The 26375-nt window shown below is 40.0% G+C and overlaps 1 protein-coding gene across 3 annotated transcripts in view; it reads left to right on the top strand.

Moving 5' to 3' along the window:
• LOC133653499 (tumor protein p53-inducible nuclear protein 2-like) overlaps positions 1-21321 on the top strand; it is a 48159-nt gene extending 26838 nt beyond the window's left edge. Inside the window, exons 1-4 of one of the 3 annotated variants that reach the window (XM_062052831.1) lie at positions 12630-12891; positions 17637-17978; positions 18846-19002; positions 19082-21321. In XM_062052831.1, the coding sequence (XP_061908815.1) occupies positions 17855-17978; positions 18846-19002; positions 19082-19337 (537 nt within the window). In that variant the 5' untranslated portion in view covers positions 12630-12891; positions 17637-17854 and the 3' untranslated portion in view covers positions 19338-21321. Of the gene's footprint in view, positions 1-12629; positions 12892-17636; positions 17979-18479; positions 19003-19081 lie in introns of those variants that run through there. The other 2 variants (XM_062052829.1, XM_062052830.1) reach the window with 2 other exon arrangements.
• The last annotated feature ends 5054 nt before the right edge of the window (positions 21322-26375 follow it).

The raw sequence follows: 26375 nt of genomic DNA, 5'->3' as shown, positions 1-26375 counted from the left end.
CTGGGGAAAAAAAGCGTCCTTTTCCATTGGAATTTTAATTTTATTTTAATTTTATTTTTGGTCAGTGTTACAGAAGTCATGCTCTGCTGTCTTTAAGGACCAACTGAAAAAAAGCTAGTCAAAGATTTTTGCTGGCCCGCAGCATAATGTACAAAAACAAAGTAAACAACTAACAAAAAAGACATAATGTAATTAAGAAAAAGCTGAACTTTTGGTATTAATAATTAATAATATTGAATTGTGTCACATATCAATCAATCAATCAATGTTTATTTATACAGCCCTAAATCACAAGTGTCTCAAAGGGCTGCACAAGCCACAACGGCATCCTCGGTACGGAGCCCACATACGGGCAAGGAAAAACTCACCCCAGTGGGACGTCGATGACACATATCTTTGACTATAAATATATTAAATGTATTTTTTAAGCATTTTTTACATTATAAAAAAATATCAAAATGGCCCCTGCATATTTTTGACTTTTCAGTATGCACAGATGCACCACATCTGCGGTCCCCTCCAAGGTTTCTCATTGTAGCCCATTGGGTTGAGTTTTTTCTTGCCCTGATGTGGGATCTGAGCCGAGGATGTCGTTGTGGCTTGTGCAGCCCTTTGAGACACTTGTGATTTAGGGCTATATAAATCAACTTTGATTGATTAACTTTGATTGAAGTTTGGACACCCCTTATCTGTACGATAGTGTACTACACGGTTTAAACATGTCAGTAGATTCTGGCGATTGAGCTACCAGTATTTTAACGTAAAAATAAAAGTGGTACTTTTTTTTTATTTACAGTAAGTAATGCACTGTAAAAACTAAGATCATAGATTTTACTGTAAAAAACAACCTCACAGCTTACTTGCCAGAATTTTACTGTAAAAATAACAGTTATATCGTGTTTCAATTTACAAAAAGTAGATGTAAAATCTAAATCACCATACATTTTATACTAAAATGTTGTCAACTGAGGTACCAGCTTTTTTTACTGTAAAATCTAGAGATTTCTTTTACAGTTTAGTGTTTTTAGTAATCTGCTGCAAAAATGTTAGTCTCTCCCAGTTTGAACTGAACTCGCGGGCCGGCATTTTTGGGCTGAAATTAGTCCAGTTGAAAATTCCTGCTTGAGGAGATATTGTTGGTTTGTGGTATTTTACGGTGGCACTACGGTTAATGCTGGTACCTCACAATCTCTGTCTTTGTGTGTGTGTGTGTGTGTGTGTGTGTGTGTGTGTGTGTGTGTGTGTGTGTGTGTGTGTGTGTGTGTGTGTGTGTGTGTGTGTGTGTGTGTGTGTGTGTGTGTGTGTGTGTGTGCGTGCGTGCGTGCGTGCGTGCGTGCGTGCGTGCGTGCGTGCGTGCGTGCGTGTGTGTGTGTGTGTGTCTGTGACTGTGTGGGTTCCCTTCAGGTACTCCAGCTTCCTCCCACCTCCAAAGACATGCACCTGGGGATAGGTTGATTGGCAACACTAAATTGGCCCTAGTGTGTGAATGTGAGTGTGAATGTTGTCTGTCTATCTGTGTTGGCCCTGTGATGAGGTGGCGACTCGTCCAGGGTGTACCCCGTCTTCTGCCCGGATGCATGCGGTAGAAAATGGATGGATGGATAGCTGACGAATGCACATCACCACCTAACATTATGGAAGAAAAATTACTAATTCGTTTTATTCATGACAAAAAGAAGCACAATCTTAATCTTGTATTTTCAGTGGCTGACGTGTTGCTTTTAGTTTAGCCAAAGGGCCTAATCCTTTGGGTAATTTAAAGGGGAACTTCACTTTTCATTCATTTTGTCCATCATTCACAATCCTTATGTGAGACAAGCGCGCATATGTTTTTCTTTTTTTATGCATTCTAACTCGTAAATAAACATTAGCAAAAGTCAGCTAACAATGGAGGTAATGGATTCGCTCTATTCCGCCTATAGAGCGCTGTAAGGTTTTATATACACACTGTGTGTATATATTTTATGTAATAACAGGCATATGAATAATAACATGTAATATTAACATATTTTGGTCGTTTTAAGCATACAGCGGCATATTAATTTCATGGACGCATTGCAATATTCGCTATTTCCTAAAACAACAACTACTAATTATGGCAGACTTCATGAGAGCCAACAACGGCTACTTTAGGACCAATGATGATCCAGAACTTCATATTTTTTAGCCTGAATATAATGAGGATGAGCTACAAATTTTAGAAGCAATGTGATAAGCAGATCCAGCCAGCAGCACAATTGGTAAGTGCTAAAGAAGAAATACAAACCATGACCATAATAAAACAATCACTTACTGTAGAATGTCTGCTCTCACTGGGATGCCGACTGTTGGGATGTTCATATCGTCCCGCTTAGATGAAGAATTAATCACAATCCTCACGCAGGTTTAAAAAAAAAAAAGGTAGCCGCAATCGATCGTCTTTTCCTGTCTTTTTCGCCATCTCTAAGTAGAACGTCAAAGTTGACTAACTTCTCTGTTTATGGCCACAACCTTCTACACTCTAGTAAGTCATCCATGGGATCTGTTGCAATGACTTGTATTATTGTGTTACTGGAAGTACAACATTTGCTTTTGTTAGAGCTTACTTGTATTTGCTTTAGTGGCGATTTTAAGCTTTAGCTTGACTTAAAAACTCAAAATGTTGAATTAGGTTAAAATACGCCCTTGTTAAGAAGGACATTTTGTCATTAAAACAACTATAGTGACCCACCCACTAGACACATCTGGGCAAGTCCAAAATGGCTGCACTGTCCTTGACCATGTCTGGCTTCTTCACAAAGGAGAAAAAAACGTTGTGAAGCTACATTTTTAAGGGGATATTGTGTGAAAATGACTTCATAATGACTTCCAAAGGATTCACTTCACATGATTTTGGTGGTCTAATGTGAATAATTTAAGATATACAATTTAGCAAAGTAACCTAAATGCAAACAAGGTTATTCCATTAGAGTGTCCACCCTGAGATCGGTAGATCGTGAGTTCAAACCCCGGCCAAGTCATACCAAAGACTATAAATGGGGACCCATTACCTCACTGCTTGGCACTCAGCATCAAGGGTTGGAATTGGGGGTTAAATCATCAAAGTGATTCCCGGGCGCGGCCACCGCTGCTGCACACTGCTCCCCTCACCTCCCAGGAGGTGAACAAGGGGATGGGTCAAATGCAGAGGACACATTTCACCACACCGAGTGTGTGTGTGTGTGTTAATCATTGGTACTTTAACTTTAACTTTAACTTTATTAGTGTATTGCTTGCAGCATACAATCTATGCTATGTGCTGGTGTTGGTGTGTTACAGTGTGGTGCCGTAATGCAGTTTGACCCACGCTTGTTGGAAGTGTCGCAAATGATAATAAACAGTCGTGTTAGCACACAGTCGAGTCCCTGTATCCTTGGATATAACCTTGTTCAATACTGAAATCTTGTTACAGTGTAAGAAACATACTGTAATTGTGTACTGCAACAATTGTTTACGTTGTTAAGTCCAGTTTCTAATGTTAAATTATACTGACATACCATTTAATATAAAAAAAATTCTGAAGTCTTAAATATGTTAAAGACTTAACCAAGAAAAGGATACATTTTAATACAGTGGTTTTATAAATGTTTTTTATAAGTTGTCAGGCAATGTAGTTCAATTTGAATTGTCTAAAAATTAGGGATGTCTGATAATGGCTTTTTGCCGATATCCGATATTCCGATATTGTCCAACTCTTAATTACCGATACAGATATCAACCGATACCGATATCAACCGATACCGATATATACAGTCGTGGAATTAACACATTATTATGCCTAATTTGGACAACCAGGTATGGTGAAGATAAGGTCCTTTTTTTTTTTTAAATAAAAAATAAAATAAGATAAATAAATTCAAAACACTTTCTTGAATAAAAAAGAAAGTAAAACAATATAAAAACAGTTACATAGAAACTAGTAATTAATGAAAATGAGTAAACCAGCAGCACGCACAATCATGTGTGCTTACGGACTGTATCCCTTGCAGACTGTATTGATATATATTGATATATAATGTAGGAACCAGAATATTAATAACAGAAAGAAACAACCCTTTTGTGTGAATGAGTGTAAATGGGGGAGGGAGGTTTTTTGGGTTGGTGTACTAATTGTAAGTGTATCTTGTGTTTTTTATATTGATTTAATTTTTAAAAAAAAATAAAATTTTAAAAACGATACCGATAATAATAAAAAAAACATCCATCCATCCATCTTCTTCCGCTTATCCGAGGTCGGGTCGCGGGGGCAGCAGCCTAAGCAGGGAAGCCCAGACTTCCCTCTCCCCAGCCACTTCTTCCAGCTCTTCCCAGGGGATCCCGAGGCGTTCCCAGGCCAGCCGGGAGACATAGTCTTCCCAACGTGTCCTGGGTCTGCCCCGTGGCCTCCTACCGGTCGGACGTGCCCTAAACACCTCCATAGGGAGGCGTTCGGGTGGCATCCTGACCAGATTCCCGAACCACCTCATCTGGCTCCTCTCGATGTGGAGGAGCAGCGGCTTTACTTTGAGCTCCCCCCGGATGACAGAGCTTCTCACCCTATCTCTAAGGGAGAGCCCCGCCACCCGACGGAGGAAACTCATTTCGGCCGCTTGTACCCGTGATCTTGTCCTTTCTGTCATGACCCAAAGCTCATGACCATAGGTGAGGATGGGAACGTAGATCGACCGGTAAATTGAGAGCTTTTCCTTCCGGCTCAGCTCCTTCTTCACCACAACGGATCGATACAGCGTCCGCATTACTGAAGACGCCGCACCGATCCGCCTGTCAATCTCACAATCCACTCTTCCCTCACTCGTGAACAAGACTCCGAGGTACTTGAACTCCTCCACTTGTGGCAGGGTCTCCTCCGCAACCCGGAGATGGCACTCCACCCTTTTCCGGGCGAGAACCATGGACTCGGATTTGGAGGTGCTGATTCTCATCCCAGTCGCTTCACACTCAGCTGCGAACCGATCCAGTGAGAGCTGAAGATCCTGGCCGGATGAAGCCATCAGGACCACATCATCTGCAAAAAGCAGAGACCTAATCCTGCGGCCACCAAACCAGATCCCCTCAACGCCTTGACTGTGCCTAGAAATTCTGTCCATAAAAGTTATGAACAGAATCGGTGACAAAGGGCAGCCTTGGCGGAGTCCAGCCCTCACTGGGAACGTGTCCGATTTACTGCCGGCAATGCGGACCAAACTCTGGCACTGATCATACAGGGAGCGGACCGCCACAATCAGACAGTCCGATACCCCATACTCTTTGAGCACTCTCCACAAGACTTCCCGAGGGACACGGTCGAATGCCTTCTCCAAGTCCACAAAACACATGTAGACTGGTTGGGCAAACTCCCAAACACCCTCAAGGACCCTGCCGAGAGTATAGAGCTGGTCCACAGTTCCACGACCAGGACGAAAACCACACTGTTCCTCCTGGATCCGAGGTTCGACTATCCGGTGTAGCCTCCTCTCCAGTACACCCGAATAGACCTTACCGGGAAGGCTGAGGAGTGTGATCCCACGATAGTTAGAACACACCCTCCGGTTCCCCTTCTTAAAGAGAGGAACCACCACCCCGGTCTGCCAATCCAGAGGTACCGCCCCCGATGTCCACGCGATGCTGCAGAGTCTTGTCAACCAGGACAGCCCCACAGCATCCAAAGCCTTAAGGAACTCCGGGCGGATCTCATCCACCCCCGGGGCCTTGCCACCGAGGAGCTTTTTAACTACCTCGGCAACCTCAGCCCCAGAAATAGAAGAGCCCACCACAGATTCCCCAGGCACTGCTTCTTCATAGGAAGACGTGTTGGTGGGATTGAGGAGGTCTTCAAAGTATTCCCTCCACCGATCCACAACATCCGCAGTCGAGGTCAGCAGAACACCATCCTCACCATACACGGTGTTGATAGTGCACTGCTTCCCCTTCCTGAGGCGGCGGATGGTGGTGATCGGTAGAAAGCTCCGCCCCTCTCTTCACCCGAGTGTCCAAAACATGAGGCCGCAAATCCGACGACACAACTACAAAGTCGATCATGAAACTGCGGCCTAGGGTGTCCTGGTGCCAAGTGCACATATGGACACCCTTATGTTTGAACATGGTGTTCGTTATGGACAATCTGTGACGGGCACAAAAGTCCAATAACAAAACACCGCTCGGGTTCAGATCCGGGCGGCCTTTCTTCCCAATCACGCCTCTCCAGGTTTCACTGTCGCTGCCAACATGAGCGTTGAAGTCCCCCAGTAGAACGAGGGAATCACCCGGGGGAGCACTCTCAAGTACTCCCTCGAGTGAATCCAAAAAGGGTGGGTACTCTGAGCTGCAGTTTGGCGCGTAAGCGCAAACCACAGTCAGGACCCGTTCCCCCACCCGAAGGCGGAGGGAAGCTACCCTCTCGTCCACCGGGTTGAACTCCAACATGCAGGCTCTCAACCGGGGGGGAAACAAGAATTGCCACCCCAGCCCGTCGCCTATCACTGCCGGCAACGCCAGAGTAGAAGAGAGTCCAGCCCCTCTCGAGAGAACTGGTTCCAGAGCCCTTGCTGTGCGTCGAGGTGAGTCCGACTATGTCTAGCCGGAACTTCTCTACCTCGCGCACTAGCTCAGGCTCCTTCCCCCCCAGCGAGGTGACGTTCCACGTCCCAAGAGCTAGCTTCTGTAGCTGAGGATCGGACCGCCAAGTGCCCTGCCTTCGGCTGCCGCCCAGCTCACAATGCACCCGACCTCTACGGCCCCTCCCATGAGTGGTGAGCCCATTGGAGGGGTGACCCACGTTGCCTCTTCGAGCTGTGCCCGGCCGGGCCCCATGGGGGCAGGCCCGGCCACCAGGCGCTCGCCATCGTGCCCCAACTCCGGGCCTGGCTCCAGAGGGGGGCCCCGGTGACCCGCGTCCGGGCGAGGGAAATCTGAGTCTTTGTTGTTTCATTCCCATAGAAGTCTTTGAGCTGCTCTTTGTCTGATCCCTCACCTAGGACCAGTTTGTCTTGGGAGACCCTACCAGGGGGCATAAAGCCCCCGGACAACATAGCTCCTAGGATCATTGGGACACGCAAACTCCTCTACCACGGTAAGGTGGCAGCTCATAAAAAAAAAACGATACCGATAATTTCCGATATTACACTTTAAAGCATTTATCGGCCGATAATATCGGCAGGCCGATATTATCGGACATCTCTACTAAAAATGTTGATGTACACACTGAAGCACAGAATAAATCCACAGTTTGTTATCATATGTTTGTTCGTGATCATTTATTTGTAAAATGTAACAAAATTTTTTAGAATACAAGATAAAGTTATATATACATAAAATACAACAAAGAAATTCAAATTAACATTTGAAAATGGGTTAAACTTGTAACACAATATCAATGGAAGCAACTCAAATTAGTAAGCAATCAACTAGAAAATGTAGATCAATGCACATATTTATTAAGTATGCATTCAGTTATCAAAAAGTTTTACTGTTGAGAAAATCAAGTTGCCTAAAATTATAAGAAGCAATCAGTTGAAGACAATATTACTTCAAAAAACTAACGGAGAGGGTTGCCTCGATTTTTCTCGTTGGGTTAAGTCATTACTTTTTAGTGTGTACTATACAAGTGAGAGGCCTAATTTATAATCTAGAATAAACTTTTACCAACTCAGAGGCGATGCAGCAGCTCACCGGCTCAGTATGTTAATCGCTGCATAAGGTAGTTACCGCTCTGTGATCACGGCACCACTAAAAGTAGTTTCTCCGCGTTGGCGCTTATAACAACAATATTTTTAATACTTGGTTAATATTCAGGCCACAAGATGTAAATGGAGTATTGTTGGTGGTTTTGGATGTTTTTAAGAGGTCTCATAAATGTTGTATATTACAAATTAGAATGCATTAAAAAAACGAAAAACAAATGTGTTCTTGTCATACATAGAGATTTTGAATGATGGGTAAAATTCCCAAAATAGTGCAGTTCCCCTTTAAAATAACTCCCTTGTGAAGAGTCCTCGTATCCTCATGGGGGTGGGGGTTCAGGGGGCTCTGCACAGCTTGTCCTCACTTTTGCTCTGTTTATCAGCTCACCCTCGCCAAGGACACCTCTAGGCCCTGTCGGCTCTGGCCTTGGAGGGACAGACCAAAGTGGTGGATGCGTGCATGTCATTCGGGCTTTGGGAAAGCTCTAGAAGGGCTATGAAGAAGGAAAGGAGAGAAGGTGGGAGAGGCTTTGACATTAGTCCCCTTCTCCCCTTCTATATGCAAAATGAACTGCAAAGACATCTCCCACAATAAGGGAGGGATCCACTTGCCTTGGTTGTGTAATTTGGATGGGGGACAGGAAGCTATCATGTTGTGTCTGTGCTGAGTAAGTGTTACGTGTGTTTAGGGTTTATCTTGGGAGTGCAGTTGAGGTTAACTTTTACACGCCAGCCGTATGTAACGAGAGCAGTGCGGGGCATATGTTGGCTGTCGCATTGAAAAAAAAGCTGAAATGTTATACACTATTTCATTAATATTGTAGTACATCTGTCTCATTTGCCTGTGACGTAATAAGAACATCAGACCTTTGATATGTTGTGTCTGGCAAGTGGTTGAAAAGTATTAAAATCCTTTGACTGTGTACCTTCAAAATGATGTCACAGACAGGGTCAATGACATGATATCAGGCCCTTTTATAGCTCTGGGACCAGGTCCCATTTATCTTGTTTTATCATATGCACACAGCCAGCATACTGCAGCAGAGAGGCCTGGTTGAGGGACCAAAAATAAAGGCAAGAGGTGGAATCAAAACACATAACAAGGTGTTGCATAACATAGCTTACAAAGGGGTTGCACCTCGCTTTTTTTCATTTCCACGTTGCCAAATGTTTTTTTTGTTTTTCCAAAATACACCACCACATTAGCAGACATGTCCGTAGTGATACAAGTGTCAACATGAAGCACGTCAGAGGTCTGCCTCAACTTCTCCACTAATAACGCCTCAACCTTTAAGCACGTGCTGTGTTTTGTGTTTTGAAGCCGTTTCTGCAGCTGGGGCAATGACAGGCATGCTGGTAATTTGGAACAACACGTTACATTCGTGAACTTGAACTTGCGCATGAGGAGAGAGGCCCGGCTCTAACCTTTCACCTATTTCTCCGACCGGCTCGGGGAAACTGTGGGAATCCTATGAAAGCGCTGGCTTCTTTGTGTAGTAGAGACTAAAAAAAGCAGCAGCAAACTGAGAGGAGACGCAATAGGGCGATGCTGGAATGCCCAGAGTCACCCTTCTCATCGTGTTCATTCATGTCTAATGAATAAGACTTCCCAGCTGGCACAAGACATTTAAACAAGGTTGAGAACTTGTTGAATTAGGTCCTGACGTTGAGCAACTCAAACCTAACGTTGGAACAACATGCTTTATGACAACATTTAATCAATGTCAGGTTGTGACATTGTGTGTGGAGACGGTGTGGCGCTGTTGGTAGAGTGGCCGTGCCAGCAACCTGAGGGTTCCTGGTTTGATCCCCAGCTTCTACCACCCTAGTCACGTCCGTTGTGTCCTTGAGCAACACACTTCACCCTTGCTCCTGATGGGTCGTGTTTAGCGCCTTGCATGGCTCACGCCATCAGTGTGTGAATGTGTGTGAATGTGGAAATAGTGTCAAAGCGCTTTGAGTACCTTGAAGGTAGAAAAGCCCTATACAAGTATAACCCATTTACCATTAGTGACGTTGATTGACATTGAAATTTGGTAATTTCCCAACCAACAATGTGGATCCAACGTTCAGACATCAACATTGTCTCAATTTACAAATACAACCAGTTTGCAACGTTGTTCCATGGACATGTATGTATAATCAACGTTGTATCAATCTCTTGTGCCTGCTGGGTTACAACAACAACAGAATTTTTCATCCTATCAGTTAGATGGGGATTTTGCAGTATTTATTGAGATAACATGTTGCACCAGATGTGTGACATCTGAACAAAAACAGCAGCCAAGCAGAGCCACAGAAACTGTTCTTGTACAACACGTGTTGTAACACACAATCATCGACAAGGTGAATGTGTTTGCGTGTGTGTCTGCGTGAGTTGCCTAGCACCTGGTAACCTTATAGGCTGAAACCTTATCATCTTGCTTTTATAAAGCTCAAGCTGTACTGAACCCTTACTATTATCTCTCAGCAAAGAGATAGAAACATGACAAAATGGTGAATGGAAGACAGACTGGTGTAATTACTTACACACTTGTATAGGTCCTTTTCGCACGACATGACAAATTACACGTCTTGTGCCAAATGTGCCTTTGTAACAGCCTCTTAGCGTTTATCTTTTATTTGTTTCCCATTTTGCCAGGAAGTATCAGTAGTAGTTAAATTGACATATGTCACTATGAGAAAACACATTTAAAAATGATTATCCTAAAGCAGGGATGGACTTATAACATTAGGTGGCATAACATAAAGAAAACAATGTTGTTCAAACTCTTTTTCCCACCAGTCACACACTTCTGGCGTTTTTAATAACAGCATTATGCGTCACATCCAGTCCAACTGCGCTAACAAAATAATGGTAACCAAAAAATGGCTTATTTTTTATTAAATGTTAATTAATGTTCCTATGCATTACAGTAAAAAGTGTTGGGATCAGTTACACTCATTGTGTGGCTCGCCAAGCTTTAATGTGCAGTTCTCTTGGTAGTTTCTAACAACATTGCCATGTTGTTTTTTTCATGTGAAGGACCCAAATGACTTGGTTTGCCTCAGGCCCCCAAATGACTTAATAAGTCTCTGTACTGGAGTTTCAGCGAGTACACATTTTACATTTTAGTGAACAATATGATCTGAGCAGACATGAATGAGATAATTCACTATGACCAGAAGAGTAACTTAGGGGAACTGCACCTTTTTTGGAATAGTGCCTATAATTCACAATCCTTATGAAAGACAAGAATACATATGTCCTGTTTTAATGCATTCCAACTCGTGAACAAACGTAAATAAAAGTTTGCTTACAATGGAGCCAATGGGAGCCATGACGTCATTGCGTTTATTCTGACCATAAAACCCAATAAATAACCATCCAAAAAGCACCAACAATATTCCATTTACATTTTGTGACCTGAATATTAACCTAGTATTAGCGATATTATCATTACTTAGCGGCGCATCGATCAGAGAGAGGTAACTTTTTTATGCTGTTGTATTGACATCATCAGCTGGTGCTTTCTCGCCTCCAAACGCATGAAAGTTAATTCTAGATTATAAATCATGCTTCTCACCTGGATAGTAAAATGATGTGGACATAAACTGAATTGTTGGTCAACTTTGGCATCCAATTTAGACCCGGAAATGGCAGGAAAAAAATTGAAAAGACGCTTGGTTCCACCCCACTTTTTTCTTCGTGAGGATTATGAGTCATTCTTTATCTAAACGGGAATATATCAACGTCCTAACAGTCGACATCCCAGTAACAGCAGACATTGTACAGTAAGTGATGTTTTATTATGTTTGTTGTCTCTCATGAAGTCTGCAGTGAGTGATAATCAGTGGTGTTGTCGAAGGAAAAAGTGATGCTTTGAAATTAATGTGCTTAAAATGAGCAAAATACGTAAATATTACATGTTGTTATTAATGTACCTGATACTACATTACATACATAGTTACGTCATGTACATATAACCTTGATGGAGGTGTTTAGATGTTTTAAGCGCTTTATAGGCAGAGTAAAGCGACTCCCATCAGCTCCATTTTAAGCTGACTTTTGCTCGCATTTATTTACTAGTTAGAGTGCAAAAAAAAAGAACAACTTATGTGTTTGTGTCTTACATAAGGATTTTGAATGATAGGCAAAGTTTTTAAAAAGAGGAAGCTCCCCTTTAACCATAACAAACAGACATCCATTGACTGCAATACATGCAAACTAGCATATTTATTTCTTTAGTCATCTGTTTCATAAAGGCAGTGACCGACTGCAAAGTGCAAAAGTCACCACCAGGGTTGTCTTTAAAAAACCTCCTTGCAACTCATTGGTTCCTCCAATGCTGCATTCAGAGAATACACATCTGATTGGCTGGGGAATATTTAGTGGCACGAAGAGAGAGCATAGAAGAGAAGGTCGTAGGGGTAGCGGGGAAAGTCCATTTACAAACTGTTTTAAACGAAATAAGAGCAGCATCGACATTTGTTTCTGGATATTGTTACAATATAAAGACTTGAAACGCGATCGTTGCTTATGCAATACAAACTATCAAAATATGTCAACCTTATAAGGTTGAAAAGCTAGATGTATCTGGACTATTTGGCAGCGAACTGGCAGAATGTGCCATTTGATTTAAACTGTTACACAGTACATCTTTAAGGTCCCTAGTTGTAAAAGGGCATCTAAGCACAGACTCTAGGTCAGTTTACCATCCCCCAGCTTTCGTTAGAAACACAGGCTGCGGGAAAAGCAGCAGCTGATTAGGGATCAGCTTTTCTCTCTGCGAGCAGCTTGACAGCTCTCTCGCCCAGCCCCCATCCGCCTCTTTCCCTCCAGCCCCGTCTTGTGGCTTGTGTAATATTCCGATTGGCTGGTTTGTTCGGCGTGGGCGGGACTAGAGGCGTGTTCCTGTGTATTGTGATCTCACAATCAGCTGTTTTGTACGTTCTACATACTGATCTAAGGATCAGCTGGAGGCAGCAATAAACAAGAGGGACGTCTGCAGCGGGGGTGAAAAAAGGATAGGAAAGGAGCGAAAAGCTGCAGATGTTATGATCTGAAACAGTGTAATATTTTACACAAAGACCTTCTTCTGAGAAGAAAGCCTTTTATTTTTATATGATGGTGTTTTAACTACCTCACTAAATGCTATTTAAAGCTATGCTTTAAGAATTTTCGATTCTACTGTGTGTGATCTCGTTTACAACTTGAATAATATCGCAAAGGCAGGTAAGCAGCTCTTTACATTGATTTGAATGTGATGCTGTTTTGTTTTTTGTCGGTCCTTGAACGCATCATACTCATATAACATGTCAACCATCATCAACTCAAATATAATGAACAACCCTTATTGCAAAACCTGCTGCTCTAAGTTTAATGTATGGCCTCAAAGGTTATTCACATACGTGAACGTCCGAATTAAGGCGTTATAGATCAAGTATTTCGACGCCCTTGCACCGAAAATGATACCATTCTGCGATGTTGTGGTTCAAATTGCACTAATTGTTGATGTGGAGGCGATGGCGGATGTTGTCAGACCTGTGTAGTTCTTCTTTAAATGTGCTTCTGTTGCCACTGCATTGTCAGCGTCAGTCGACGTCTTGTTGAGCGTCGCTGAGCCACGACTGTCATTGCTCTGACCCTTCAGCTGGAGGGCTTACACGGATAATTCATCTGTAGTCCGGATTCCCCATCGGAAGTCTGCCTCCATATTTTCACGTCAAGTTTCACTAGTTCGTGTACTGTAAATATTAGACATCCGTGCATCGGCGTATTTTGACGGTATTAACATCGAATTTGAACAGGAATTGACCACTGTGTCAACATTTGCGACATGTTGACTGCAGTAGATAAACACCTACTACAGAGCTATCGACATCGTTTATTTATTTGCAGCTCACACTCGCGTTTCGCCATAAAATAGTCTGGAGCCAGCGTCAGTGACAGTGGTCAGGCAGTGACGTCACAGTGTCTTGTTTTTAGTCGTAGTCCCCGCCCATGTCTCTAAACCCCGCCCCGACAGACACCGCTTCACTTTTAAGCATTTAACTGTGTTTTAAAGGTATAATGTTGGCATTATACAACTAAAACGAACACCTATCGAATATTACGGATGAAATAGCTTTAAAGACACATACATTATTATTAGTATCAATAACCAGGCCATTATAAAAGATAAACACAGCAGCCCCGAGGTCTGTTTGCTTCTTTTATTTGTCATGCAGTCTTCCTGTGTTGACAATACAAACACAACATCTCGTGTCGACAAGACATTTTGTCTAACCCTATAAGGCATTTAAGGCTTTGAAAGTACACTTTTAACTCAATGTACTATATAATTAATGTCTTCCTTTCACTGTTCCATGCCTCACTCATCTGCACCTTTGGCAGACTTAAATTTTTAAGACATTTTTAAACAAAATTGTCATTATTATTTAATGTGATCATTCATGTGTGTATCTAGGCTGCCTACGTAGCAACCAATGGAGTCACTATTGAGGGCCAAGTAATGCTGAGTTCTACTTACCACGGAAAAATTTGTTATTTGCACTGTATTGAACTGCAAAAAGCTCTACGAGCCAATGAGTATCACTGATCTTAACACTTGTTCTGTAACTGAGAGGAACATTTATTAACATTTAATCAAAAGGCAGCCATTTTTAGAGATCATTATTTTGTTTGCGTAGTTAGCCCGGATGTGACGCATGAAGCTGTTAATGTGAAGGCCAGAAGTGTGTGACTGGTGGAAAAAAGAGAGTTTGAATGCGAGATCTTTAGTTTTAAGTTACACAACCTGTGTATGCCTAATGGTTAAGAAAAGTATGTCTTAGCTGTTATCCTAGGTTGGTTTAAAGTCCAAGCTGAATGTATCACTCATCAGACACAAATTCAGTGATCATATTAAAGTTAAAGTACCCATGATTGTCACACACACACTAGGTGTGGCGAAATGATTCTCTGCATTTGATCCATCACCCTTGATCACCCCCTGGGAGGTAAGGGGAGCAGTGAGCAGCAGCGGTGGACGTGCCCGGGAATCATTTTTGGTGATTTAACCCCAATTCCAACCCTTGATGCTGAGTGTCATCTAGAGCTATTATACTTATAAAGAACACCTAAAGAGTTCCAATAAAAGCTACACTCATGTGTAAGTCAGTCCCCATCAAACGACAATTCAGATAAACTAATTTGGCACAAACAAAAGTAAAGTATGACGCTTAATTTAGCTAGCTTGTGTCTAATTATCAATAGGGATCAAAGCAAATTAGCTCATTAGCAACAACTGCTAATGCATGCGGTAATTATGCGAGTAGGTGGAATTGGAAAAACGTTTTAAGACTCAACTGATACTCGGGATGAGTAGCGTTATGTACTTTTATGGGTACTGTCCGAATTCCGTCAGTACCACGGGGTAACGAGTCACGTAAAATTAAACGGTGCCATATTCCGATACCTATTGCTCGTGACGTCATGTCCGGTTGAACTTGGCAGGTAAACAAGCCGTTAAGCACTGAGAGCGTATTCAGTCGGACTGCCACGAGGTAGTGTTCCAATTTTCAATAAAACATGAGAAAGGCGCTTAAAAGCACTATGAGGCTCCATTTTTCTAAATGTCCAAGCTCAATGTTAATTTACCTTGGATTTGTCGTAGACTTGCATGTAGACATGCATGTAGACATGTTCAGTATTAGCGATTTTGCATGGCGATTTGAACACCCTTTGGTTTCAACATTTTGGTAATGAAAACTACAAGAGGCTCGTTAAAATTAAACAGCTTGTGTGTAATAAACACAATACATAATTTGCAGGACTCAACAAAAGAAAAGACTGGCACCTTCAACTTAATGGCAAACACTCTGTAGTCGATACTCTACTGCCATCAAATGTCTTAAAATTGCAACTGCATGTAAAGTCTTCTATATAATCCAGCGTTTCTCAAAGTGTGGGACGCGCCCCACTGGTGGGGAATAGAGACATGAGAGGTGGGGCGCGAGGAACGGGAGGAAATTTCACTTAGATTTTTTTTATTTTTTTATTATTATATTCTTTGATATTTTTTTTACTATGCTTTCATTTTCTATACACACTGTAAATCACTTTGTGATTCTGTCTGTGAAATCCGCTATATAGATAAATGTAAATTACTTATTTTTCCTGTAGGCTTTACATTTCTAGGTAGGAGCGAAAGTTTACTGACATAGCAACAGTAACTAATGGGGGCGGGGCTAAGCGGAAGCTTTGTGAATGGCGAGTCACTGTGCGAGGATTTGCTGTTTTGCAAATACATAAAAAATAGAGCCACTGCTGATGAGCTGTTCAAGATAATGGACAGTTTCCTCAAAGAGCACGACCTTAAATGGGAAAACTGTGTGGGCTTTTGCTCTGATGGCGCGCATGGCAAAGTCAAGAAACGGGCTGCAGGCTCTAATAAAGAGGGTTGCGCCAAATGCGCATTGGACACAATGTGTCATTCACCGGGAAACACTCGCATCAAGGCAGCTCAGCCCCGAATTCAATGAGGTTTTAACCCATTTGAAAAGCTGTGCAGTGCAAAACAGGCTCATTGCAGCCACTAATGCTGGAGTACTGTAAAACTCATGTTCACTTGCCCTGTCCTCCTTTTTTTGGCAAAGATTGCAAAGTGGCACTTTTATTTTCATTTATTATTGAACTTGATGCAAGTTATTTGATTTATTATTGAACTTGATGCAAGTTATAACACTTTTATTTGATTTATTATTGAACTTGATGCAAGTTATAACACTTTTTTGATTTATTATTGAACTTGATGCAAGTTATAACACTTTTGTTTTATTTATTATTGAACTTGATGCAAGTTATAACACTTGTTTTATTTATTATTGAACTTGATGCAAGTTATTTGATTTATTATTGAACTTGATGCAAGTTATAACACTTTTATTTGATTTATTGTTGAACTTGATGCAAGTTATAACACTTTTTTGATTTATTATTGAACTTGATGCAAGTTATAACACTTTTTTTGATTTATTATTGAACTTGATGCAAGTTATAACACTTTTGTTTTATTTATTATTGAATTGATGCAAGTTATTTTATTTGATATTGAACTTGATGCAAGTTATACCACAGCTGCACAGTTATTTTATTTATTATTGAACTTGATTTTATTTTATGTTATTGAGTTTGAATGTATAAAACCTGATGTTACTTGATGTTCGATAAATTTGAAAATGTTAAGCTTGGCATTAGCGTTCGTTGGGGCGATGGGGGCAAGTGGGGCTTGAAAACTCCTCCTTGTCCAAAGTGGGGGATGACAAAAAAAGTTTGAGAACCACTGATATAATCCAACACAGCACTTGCAAATGAGACACAGAAGTGTAAAAAAAACAAGATAAAAACTGGACAGTACAGTCAGTTAAGTGTTAAAATAAAACAAATAGATTTTATGAATAAACAATTAACATTTATTAACACATTTGATGCACACACACAATAGCCCTGAAAAATATGTACCGTTGAGTACCGGTATTGATTCAAATGTAAAAGCTACACATCACTAACTGATACTAAAGCTCAAAAACAGCAAGGCTAAAACATGTTTATCATTACAGGATTTATGAGATTGTATTACGTAAAGCAGGAACAAACACAGCGTAATAGAGTCAGTCCTCCGACCGGAATTTAAACTGTTGCATTTCAGTTATTCTCGAATATTGTGATATTGTGGTTTCTATCAGAAGAAAAGTTACTTGGAACATCTAAAGCTATACATTGGCTTCATTTTTGGCAGATTGGAACTAGATTAGAAGTCAATAATACAGCTCGAACGCAAAATTTTACTTGGTGCAGTTTTGTGTTGTTTTTAGGAAAATACAACATGCCAACCTCCATTTACTACTGAAACACAGAATTGGCGTATATTGATGAAATGTATATTGACAGTGAATAACACAATTTTCTAATATTATCATGTTTTTGTTCTCTTACAGGCCTTTGCTATAAACCAAGTGAAACCTTATATTTGCACTACTGAAGCCCATGCTCCCATTGTCCAATTCAAGAACAAACAAGGGCTTTAAGTGAAAAAATAAATAAAAATAATATATGACTTTAAGTTAAATTCAAAAGTGAATACCATTCAAAGGCAGCTACAGCTTTTTTTGTTTGACAAAAAGCCTGCAAGTCAACACTTGACATACAAGCAGTCATGTTTCAACGTCTGAGCAACCTGCTGTTTGGGGAGGTGGAAGAGGTGGCAGCTGAGCTCAAGGGACCCAAGCCCTGTGTTACAGAGGCTGACGAGGAAGGATGGATGCTTGTCAACCTGCCTGGTGAGTCTCATTTATAGTGAATGTTGCTTTTAAGAGCTAAACTATTATCTGTTAAATAAGTTGTAATGACCAAACGGCAGTGAAGTAAAGAGGTATTGAAGGGTGGTGACGGGTTGTAGTCAGGATTCGATTAGGACGGGATGCCACTAAACTGAATATAATCCTCATTTATGATCCCAGTCAATGTGTGTCTTCAGAAGCCAATGAAACTAAAACATAGGAGAAAGCACCAAAACCCAAGAGGGTCAACACAACTAATGATGTGACTCTTTTATGTTTTGTGTTTCCTTGCCCCCTCTCCTCCTCTTTCCAATTTTGTACACACCCTTACAACCCCCACACTGGTATGCGTGCGCGTGCGTATGTGATCTAACACATATTTTAAAAATACCCCTTCAACCTGCATGGCATTTTGAATATCTACTTCATCTGCATCAAATCCTTACCACCTCCATCTTTATTGGCTTCCCCACCGTGATCTCATTTGTGCCAAACGTTTAGACAAATCTGTCTGCATGATGCCGGCTGAGGATGAGACACAAGCCCAACTTATTGCACATCCATTTCTGGACAGTAACCAATCAAATCACAAAGACACTGAGACACGGACTGAATGCCAAACATCCATTCCCCGCCCGCCAATCAAGCGCCGTAGGACACGTAAAAGTCAGACGCAAGGGGCAGTAGCATCATCAGAATCACTGTCTTGCCCAAGGCGGGCCAGACTGTCCACGGCCTCCTCCGCCCAGTCAACTTCTCCTCCTGGGAGCGAGTGTGGGGGCAGTGGGCAAAGCAGTAAAGCAGGCTCAGAGAGAGGCTGCATGGATGAGAGCTGGTTTGTCACCCCTCCCCCCTGTTTCACTGCAGAAGGAGCGACTGCGGAAGCGAGCCCAATGGAGGACCTGCTCATCGAGCACCCCAGCATGTCAGTGTACGTCTCCCCAAACAACCTCTCCATAGTCTCCAACAGCAACCTCTCCGTGGTGGGCGAGGAAAGCATTGTGAGCCTGGCAAGCAGTGTTAGGTGAGAAACGCAACACACTTCTCCTCAGCACCATCCCGAGTGTCTCGACATCTTTTTGTTTTCATCTCCACCACTGCAGCCGAGTGGCTGAGCCAGCTGCAGCTCCGGCCACCCACACCCCGGGGCCATTCAGGGGGACTTTTGGACCTTACGTCCAGCCTAAGTTGGCCCAAGTGGCCAGGGTCCAGCGTGGCAAAGCCCGCATCGAGAGGCGCCACCTGAGCCGCAACCGCATCCAACGCCAAAACCGCACCAGAGAGCAGGTTCCTCGTCACGCAAGCCACGCTCGCAACACCTTCCTTCACCAGCCTAGCAAGCGTAACTTCTGCCACTAAACCTCCAAGCGCTGTTTACTCTGAGGGCATTAAAGGAGCCGAGTCAACTTTATACACATTTAGTGCATTTAACATGTCTGCTTTAAATTTGGCGCACTCGTTCAAAAATTTTGCATTCTGTAGTCTTCTGCTGCCCTATTTTGCTCTTCAGAAATACTCGCCCTCAGAGTAGCTCATAGAGTAGAACTTAAAATCCTTACTGCAGCATCCAAACATAAAAAGTTTAAGTTTTAATAATTTAAAGAAAAAAATAAAGTTTAGCTATATTGATTTCTTCTTCATAGTCTTCCTTTCACTCTCACCCCAAGCATTTTTTATATTAATACAACCATAAAATAATTTTATGTTCATAAGTGATTTTCTCTGACTGAACAGACGATATTTGAGGGAACCTTGCATCACAGATAAAAAATGGCTGAACCTTATTTGCAGAAAAAACAAACCATCATTTCCTTAAAGCTCAATTATGAGTTATAGCCACCGTCCAGTTTTATTTTTGTAGATGGATATTCTGGGTGAGGACTGTTGTGATGACAAGCACAAAAATATATGTTTGCATTGTGGCAAACAATTTCATCATAGAAAATAAACATTGTGCGATTTATTCCTCACTACACTGCAAAGGTTGAGAGCAAGAAAGAGATGGTGGGAGGATGACCAAAACAGACTAAAGAATCAATGATGCAGTGAATTAGTACAATGGTGTGTGATAAAGAATAGGAAAGTGGGACGTGACCCTCCAAAGCAGTCTTGTTTTTTTTCTCAGATAAGAGAGCAGAATTTCCTTTCACTTTTTATGTTAGACAATGGTTAACTATCAATATAAAAAGTTGAATATTTAAATGCTCATAAATGTAAGCAAGATGATGAGATACAAGCTTCGGCGTTGGGTCAAAGAGAATGGCAGAATATTATAAGTGTAGAACGATAAAAATGGCTTACAACTCTTTTTTTTTTTTTTGTTCATTGTAAAGTTTGCAAGGTTCCACCAATATCAACATTCATCTGAAGAGTAAGTGGACATTTGATTAAACAAAATGAATAAAAACTTGCTGCACTTGCAGCATGACTCAATGTTGTCATCTTCTACCTGAAGCCAAGGGCCCAGCACACACCAGACACAGTGTGTACTGCGATTCTTCACATTATACATTACAATGTATACATTAGTTGCTTTAATTATTTTTAAAAAAATCCCTGGCTGCTAAGGAGTCAGATTTGAAGAAATGGGGAATAGTTCCATCAGTTTGTCTGAACATTGCTGTCTCCTTGTATGCACACCAAACTCTTAACATGGTTCGCTTAGAAGCTGAGCTTAAAGACATGTAACAACAACAATAGTAAACAATGGTGCTGATGTGTATACTAATGTTTGTAAATTATTCGAAACATGGATGTAAGTTTGCACTGTCATACATTTCTGTGAGTCAAACGTTTTAGCAGTGTGCTGTGTGCTTGTGTTTTACTTTTGAGACCTTCCCTCCCCCCCTCTCTTTTTTGTTTGTGAGAAAGTTAAAATCTCCTAAAAATAGCGGTATACATTATGATAGTCCTTTATTACTCTTGTAAATATTCTAAAGCAATTTATAGCACTCTGTTAGATGTCAAAGCCTCTAAAGACCCGAGTCCGCAATGTTGAGTTCAATGGGAGTGAGGCAAATCCTCTTTTGCCTCAGCTCGGTGCTCCTAATCACAGGACATCTCCCCCCCACCCCCTAGTTTGAGTTACATCTTGCTGAGGAGGAGCACAATAAAAATCGCTCATAGGCTCAGGGTTGATGTGCCATAGCCTCACAGTGCCCCCCAGAGGCTCCACTAAGCAGAGTACTTGCCGATCGTGTACTCTGGTGAGGACACTGACATGGTTGCAATACAATCTGTACTGCTGTGTGGAAAAGACTGAGTGGCAAACTGGTGATGCATTTACAATCTTTGGAAAGGGGAAGAGTGTTTCCTTTTGAAATTGTCTATTAAAGTCCTTTTTTTTAAATAACATACCAAAATAGCTTATTGTTCTTCTAGTAATTTCATAAAAATACTATAATAAAGTATTACATTAATTTCAGATTTTTTTTCCCGTTAACTACTTTTGTATCTCTTACGGGGGATAGACACACACTTAATGAGAAAACACAGATCAATGTGTGTGAGTGTGGGAAAACTGTGTGTCTTTTTTTGCCTCACTTTTGTCATGTAAGAAGGAAATGTGCTGTCAGTGTGTTGTGTGATCATTCAGAAGTGTGCGGTCAAGAGTAAAAGACATCCAAAAATGTGCTAAGGGAGTGCATACTATATGTTGAACTTCTATGATGTGATGTGAGTGGAAAGGTACATGATAAGTCAGGATACATAGTTTATATTTAAAGAAATTAAAAAAAAAAGTGTATGTATCATAATAACAAAATATGCTTGTATTTTCCTGTATAGTAATTAGAGATAGGGTGTTTATATGAAAAACATTGAATGTCTGGGGAGTTTCTGATGTTTATTTTTTGCCCTGAAATGATGGCAGCTTACCAACACATGGAAATTGGCCCATGTTGCATATCTCAAGTAGTCCACTCCTCCCCGATTAAATTAAATATTTAGACACATAAAATGTTGTGTATCTGATATTTATGGTGATTGTGCCTTTCACTTTTTCTGCATGTTTTTTTGTTATGTAATGATTTATTCATCCGTTATGTGGACACTTGTCCACGGACAGGCAAAACCTATGCAAAATGAGCTGATGGGTATTCCAGCAGCGATTTAGAAAACACAGGTACCCACAAACACCCCCAAAAAAACAATAAATGCTCAGGTTGATGCCTGAATCTTGTGTCATTATTTTGGGAGCACGCTGAGAGCAATCATTCAAGACTTGTGTCTCCCTGGCAGAAATGTATTGTTTACTAGTGATGTGACGTTCACAAATTAATCAAGTTTTTTGAGTGGCACTTTTTAAGTGAATGAATAGAACTGATTCGCAGTTGCGAGCCTTTCTCTGCATTTGCCAATACTGCCATGACTACACTAGATAATGAAATAATTTTAATTTTTTTAATTAATTTTTTTATTCACTTTTGTTGTCAATTGTTTGGCTGTGGATGTAGGATAGTTCATTTTTGTATTAGTTTTATATATACTGTACGTGTTTTATAGGTGAGGGAAAATTCTTACGAGTGATGTCACGGTCAAAGCATGGGAATATGGCACCACCTCACAGAAAGCTTACAATGAAAACGCAACAACAATGAAATTATTGTCAATATTTCAAAATAATCCTCACAAGTAGAGTAATATATACAGTGCATCCTAAAAGTATTCACAACGCTTCACTTATTCCACATTTTATGTTACAGCCTTATTTCTAAATGGAATAAATTATATTTTGTCCTTGAAATTCTACAGACATTACCTCATAATGACAATGTGAAAAGGTTGTTTGTTTTTTTTAATTGCCAAAAAAATATTAAATAAAAGTCTAAAAAATCACATGTATATAAGTATTCACAGCTTTTGATCAATACTTTGTTGATGCACCTTTGGCAGCAATTACAGCCTTCAAAACTTTTTGAATACGATGTCACAAGCTTGGCACACCTATCTTTGGGCAAGTTTGCCAATTCCTCTTTGCAGAACCTCTCCAGTTCCATCAAGTTGGATGAGAAGCTTTTGTTTTCATCCAGGATGTCTCTGTACATTGCTGCATTTATCTTTCCCTCTATCCTGACCAGTCCCCCAGTTTCTGCCGCTGAAAACCATCCCCGCAGAATGATGCTGCCACCACCATGCTTCACTGTAGGGATGGTATTGGCCTGGTGATTAGACTACGTTTACACTGCAGGCCAAAGTGGCCCAAATCTGATTTTTTTTAGATCAAATTTTTTCCGGCTGACTGTTTACACTGCAAGTAAAATGTGATTTTTATATTAACGAGCACAGGCCCCAATGTGGCCCCAACGTCACTTGGACGCGCATTTCGATAAAGTGAAAACAAAGTAAGTTGACCGGGAGGAAGTCGCTACTACTACAAAATAAAAATAAAAGTGGCAACACCTTTAAAATTAGTTTTGAACGTAAAGATAAATGAAAGTATTGTAATGTAGGAATGGATGTATTTAGTGTAATATATTTGGGAGGGTCGTAATATTTTTATGGCTGTTATGAAGAGGAGATCCATCAGCGTGGATCTACGGGAGCTTTATTTTTCAACTCGAAATCTGATTGGGTGTGCAGTATAAACAGTGCCTAAAATGAATGCAACAATGTTCATAAACATCCTGGATGAAAACCAACACTTCCCATCCAAACTGATGGAGCTTGAGAGATGCCGCAAAGAGGAATGGGCGAAACTGCCTAATGATAGGTGTGCCAAGCTTGTGGCGTCGTATTCAAAAATACTTGAGGCTGTAATTGCTGGCATAGGTGCATCACCAAAATATTGAGCAAAGGCTGTGAATACCTTTGTTCATGTGGGGGTTTTTTTGTTTTTTTTAAAACATTTGCAATTTAAAAAAAAATGGTTTCACATTGTCATTTTGGGGTCTTGTCTGTAGAATTTTGAGGACAAAAATTAATGTAATCCATTTTGGAATAAGGCTTTATGTAACATAACATAAAATGTGGAAAAGGGATGCTCTGTGAATACTTTACGTATGCACTGTATTGGTGTAAATTTAAATTATTCTGATCCACATTTTGTCTTACAACGGATACCAGTGATTGCTTCCTTGATTAAAAAAATAATAATAAAGAGACTTGTGAACAGCTCTTTGAAAGGAATGGCTACTCAACAGCTCCGTTTAAAGAGCCACAAATCCCATCTCTATTGTTTATCATTTTTACTGCTTATGGAACATGTTAAACAGACAAACGAGAAATGCTAAAAATCCCAGGGGGCATACACACATGGAGAAATAAATGTCAGTGAGGACCAAGTTGTGGTCAGTCAGAGCCAGCAAGGTCTCTCTGCAGGCCTAAACACTGACCTACATTTACAACTTAAACTCTGGTATTTGTTTCATGAAAAAGTATTAATATGTAGTCTATTATCTTGATTTAGTAGCATGTCTCTTGGATGCACTGCTTCCAGTTACCGGTAGATTGTCCAATCAGATTTCAGTGTGTTGCCACATCCCTGTAATCTGCCAAAAGCCTGCAGAGTCAGGAGTGCAGGCGGATGTCATTTAAACCAGGGGTCCCCAAACTACGGCCCGCAGGCCGGATACGGCCCCCAGCGTCCAAAATCCGGCCCGCGGGAAGTCCCAAGTTTAAAAAAAAAAAAAAAAAAAGTTTTTATTTTTTTACATTTGTCCTTACTAATCCTTTTTCTACCGTCTCCTAGCCACTCAGGCAAATCATATTGTCTAAAAATGCATTTTACCATCAATAACGTGACATGCAGCAAGTGCGCTCTTTAAGTCAATTAGTGCGCGAGGAATATACAGTATATGTATGAATACATACATATATATATATATATATATATGTATGAATACATACATATATATATACATATATATATATATATATATATATATATATATATATATATATATATATATATATATATATATATATATATATATATATATATATATATATACACACATATAGACAACATATACATATATACACATATACATATATATATACATATATACACATATATGAATATATATATATATACACATATAGAAACATATACATATATACACATATACATATATATATACATATATACACATATATACACATATACATATATATATATATATATATATATATATATATATATATATATATATATATATATATATATATATATATATATATATATATATATATATATATATACATGGACATATACATAGACGTATACATATATACACGGACACACACATTTACATATAATATATATACACATATACATATATATATATATATATATATATGTATATATATATATATATATATATAGGACAGGTTGGAGGGACTATGTCTCACAGCTGGCTTGGGTACACCACGGTATCCCCCTGTAGAACTACAGGAGGTGGCCGGGACAGGGAAGTCTGGGCATCTCTGCTTAGACTGCTGCCCCCGCGACCTGGACTCGGATAAGCGGCGGAAAAATGGATGGATGTTTTGACAGGACACACAAAAATGTTTTAAGAACTCACGTTTGCAAAAAAATCCGCTATTTTGGTTTGGCTATTCACTGGTCACTTTTGACTGAGTGAAATAGCAAAAAAAAGTGCATTTGTTGCCTGAACATGGGGGTTTGTTCAATGCTGTTTTCAGCTTTAATTTTCTTATATATATATATATATATATATATATATATATATGTATATATATATATATATATATATATATATATATATATATATATATATATATATATATATATATATATATATATATATATATATAAGAAAATTAAAGCTGAAAACAGCATTGAACAAACCCCCATGTTTGTTCAATGTATATGTATATATATATATACATATATATATATATGTATATATATATATATATATATATATATATATATATATATATATATATATATATATATATATATATATATATATATATAAGAAAATTAAAGCTGAAAACAGCATTGAACAAACCCCCATGTTCAGGCAACAAATGCACTTTTTTTTGCTATTTCACTCAGTCAAAAGTGACCAGTGAATAGCCAAACCAAAATAGCGGATTTTTTTGCAAACGTGAGTTCTTAAAACATTTTTGTGTGTCCTGTCAAAACATCCATCCATTTTACCGCTGCTTATCCGAGTCCAGGTCGCGGGGGCAGCAGTCTAAGCAGAGATGCCCAGACTTCCCTGTCCCGGCCACCTCCTGTAGTTCTACAGGGGGATACCGTGGTGTATATATATATATATATATATATATATATATATATATATATATATATATATATATATATATATATATATATATATATATATATATATATATATATATATATATATATGTATATATATATATATATATATATATATATATATATATATATATATATATGTATAT

The sequence above is a fragment of the Entelurus aequoreus genome, linkage group LG07 (assembly GCF_033978785.1).
Source record: "Entelurus aequoreus isolate RoL-2023_Sb linkage group LG07, RoL_Eaeq_v1.1, whole genome shotgun sequence".
NCBI classification, from domain to species: Eukaryota; Metazoa; Chordata; class Actinopteri; order Syngnathiformes; family Syngnathidae; genus Entelurus; species Entelurus aequoreus.
Note: the sequence above shows the minus strand (reverse complement) of the source record. Positions and strands in the feature narration are given on the sequence as shown.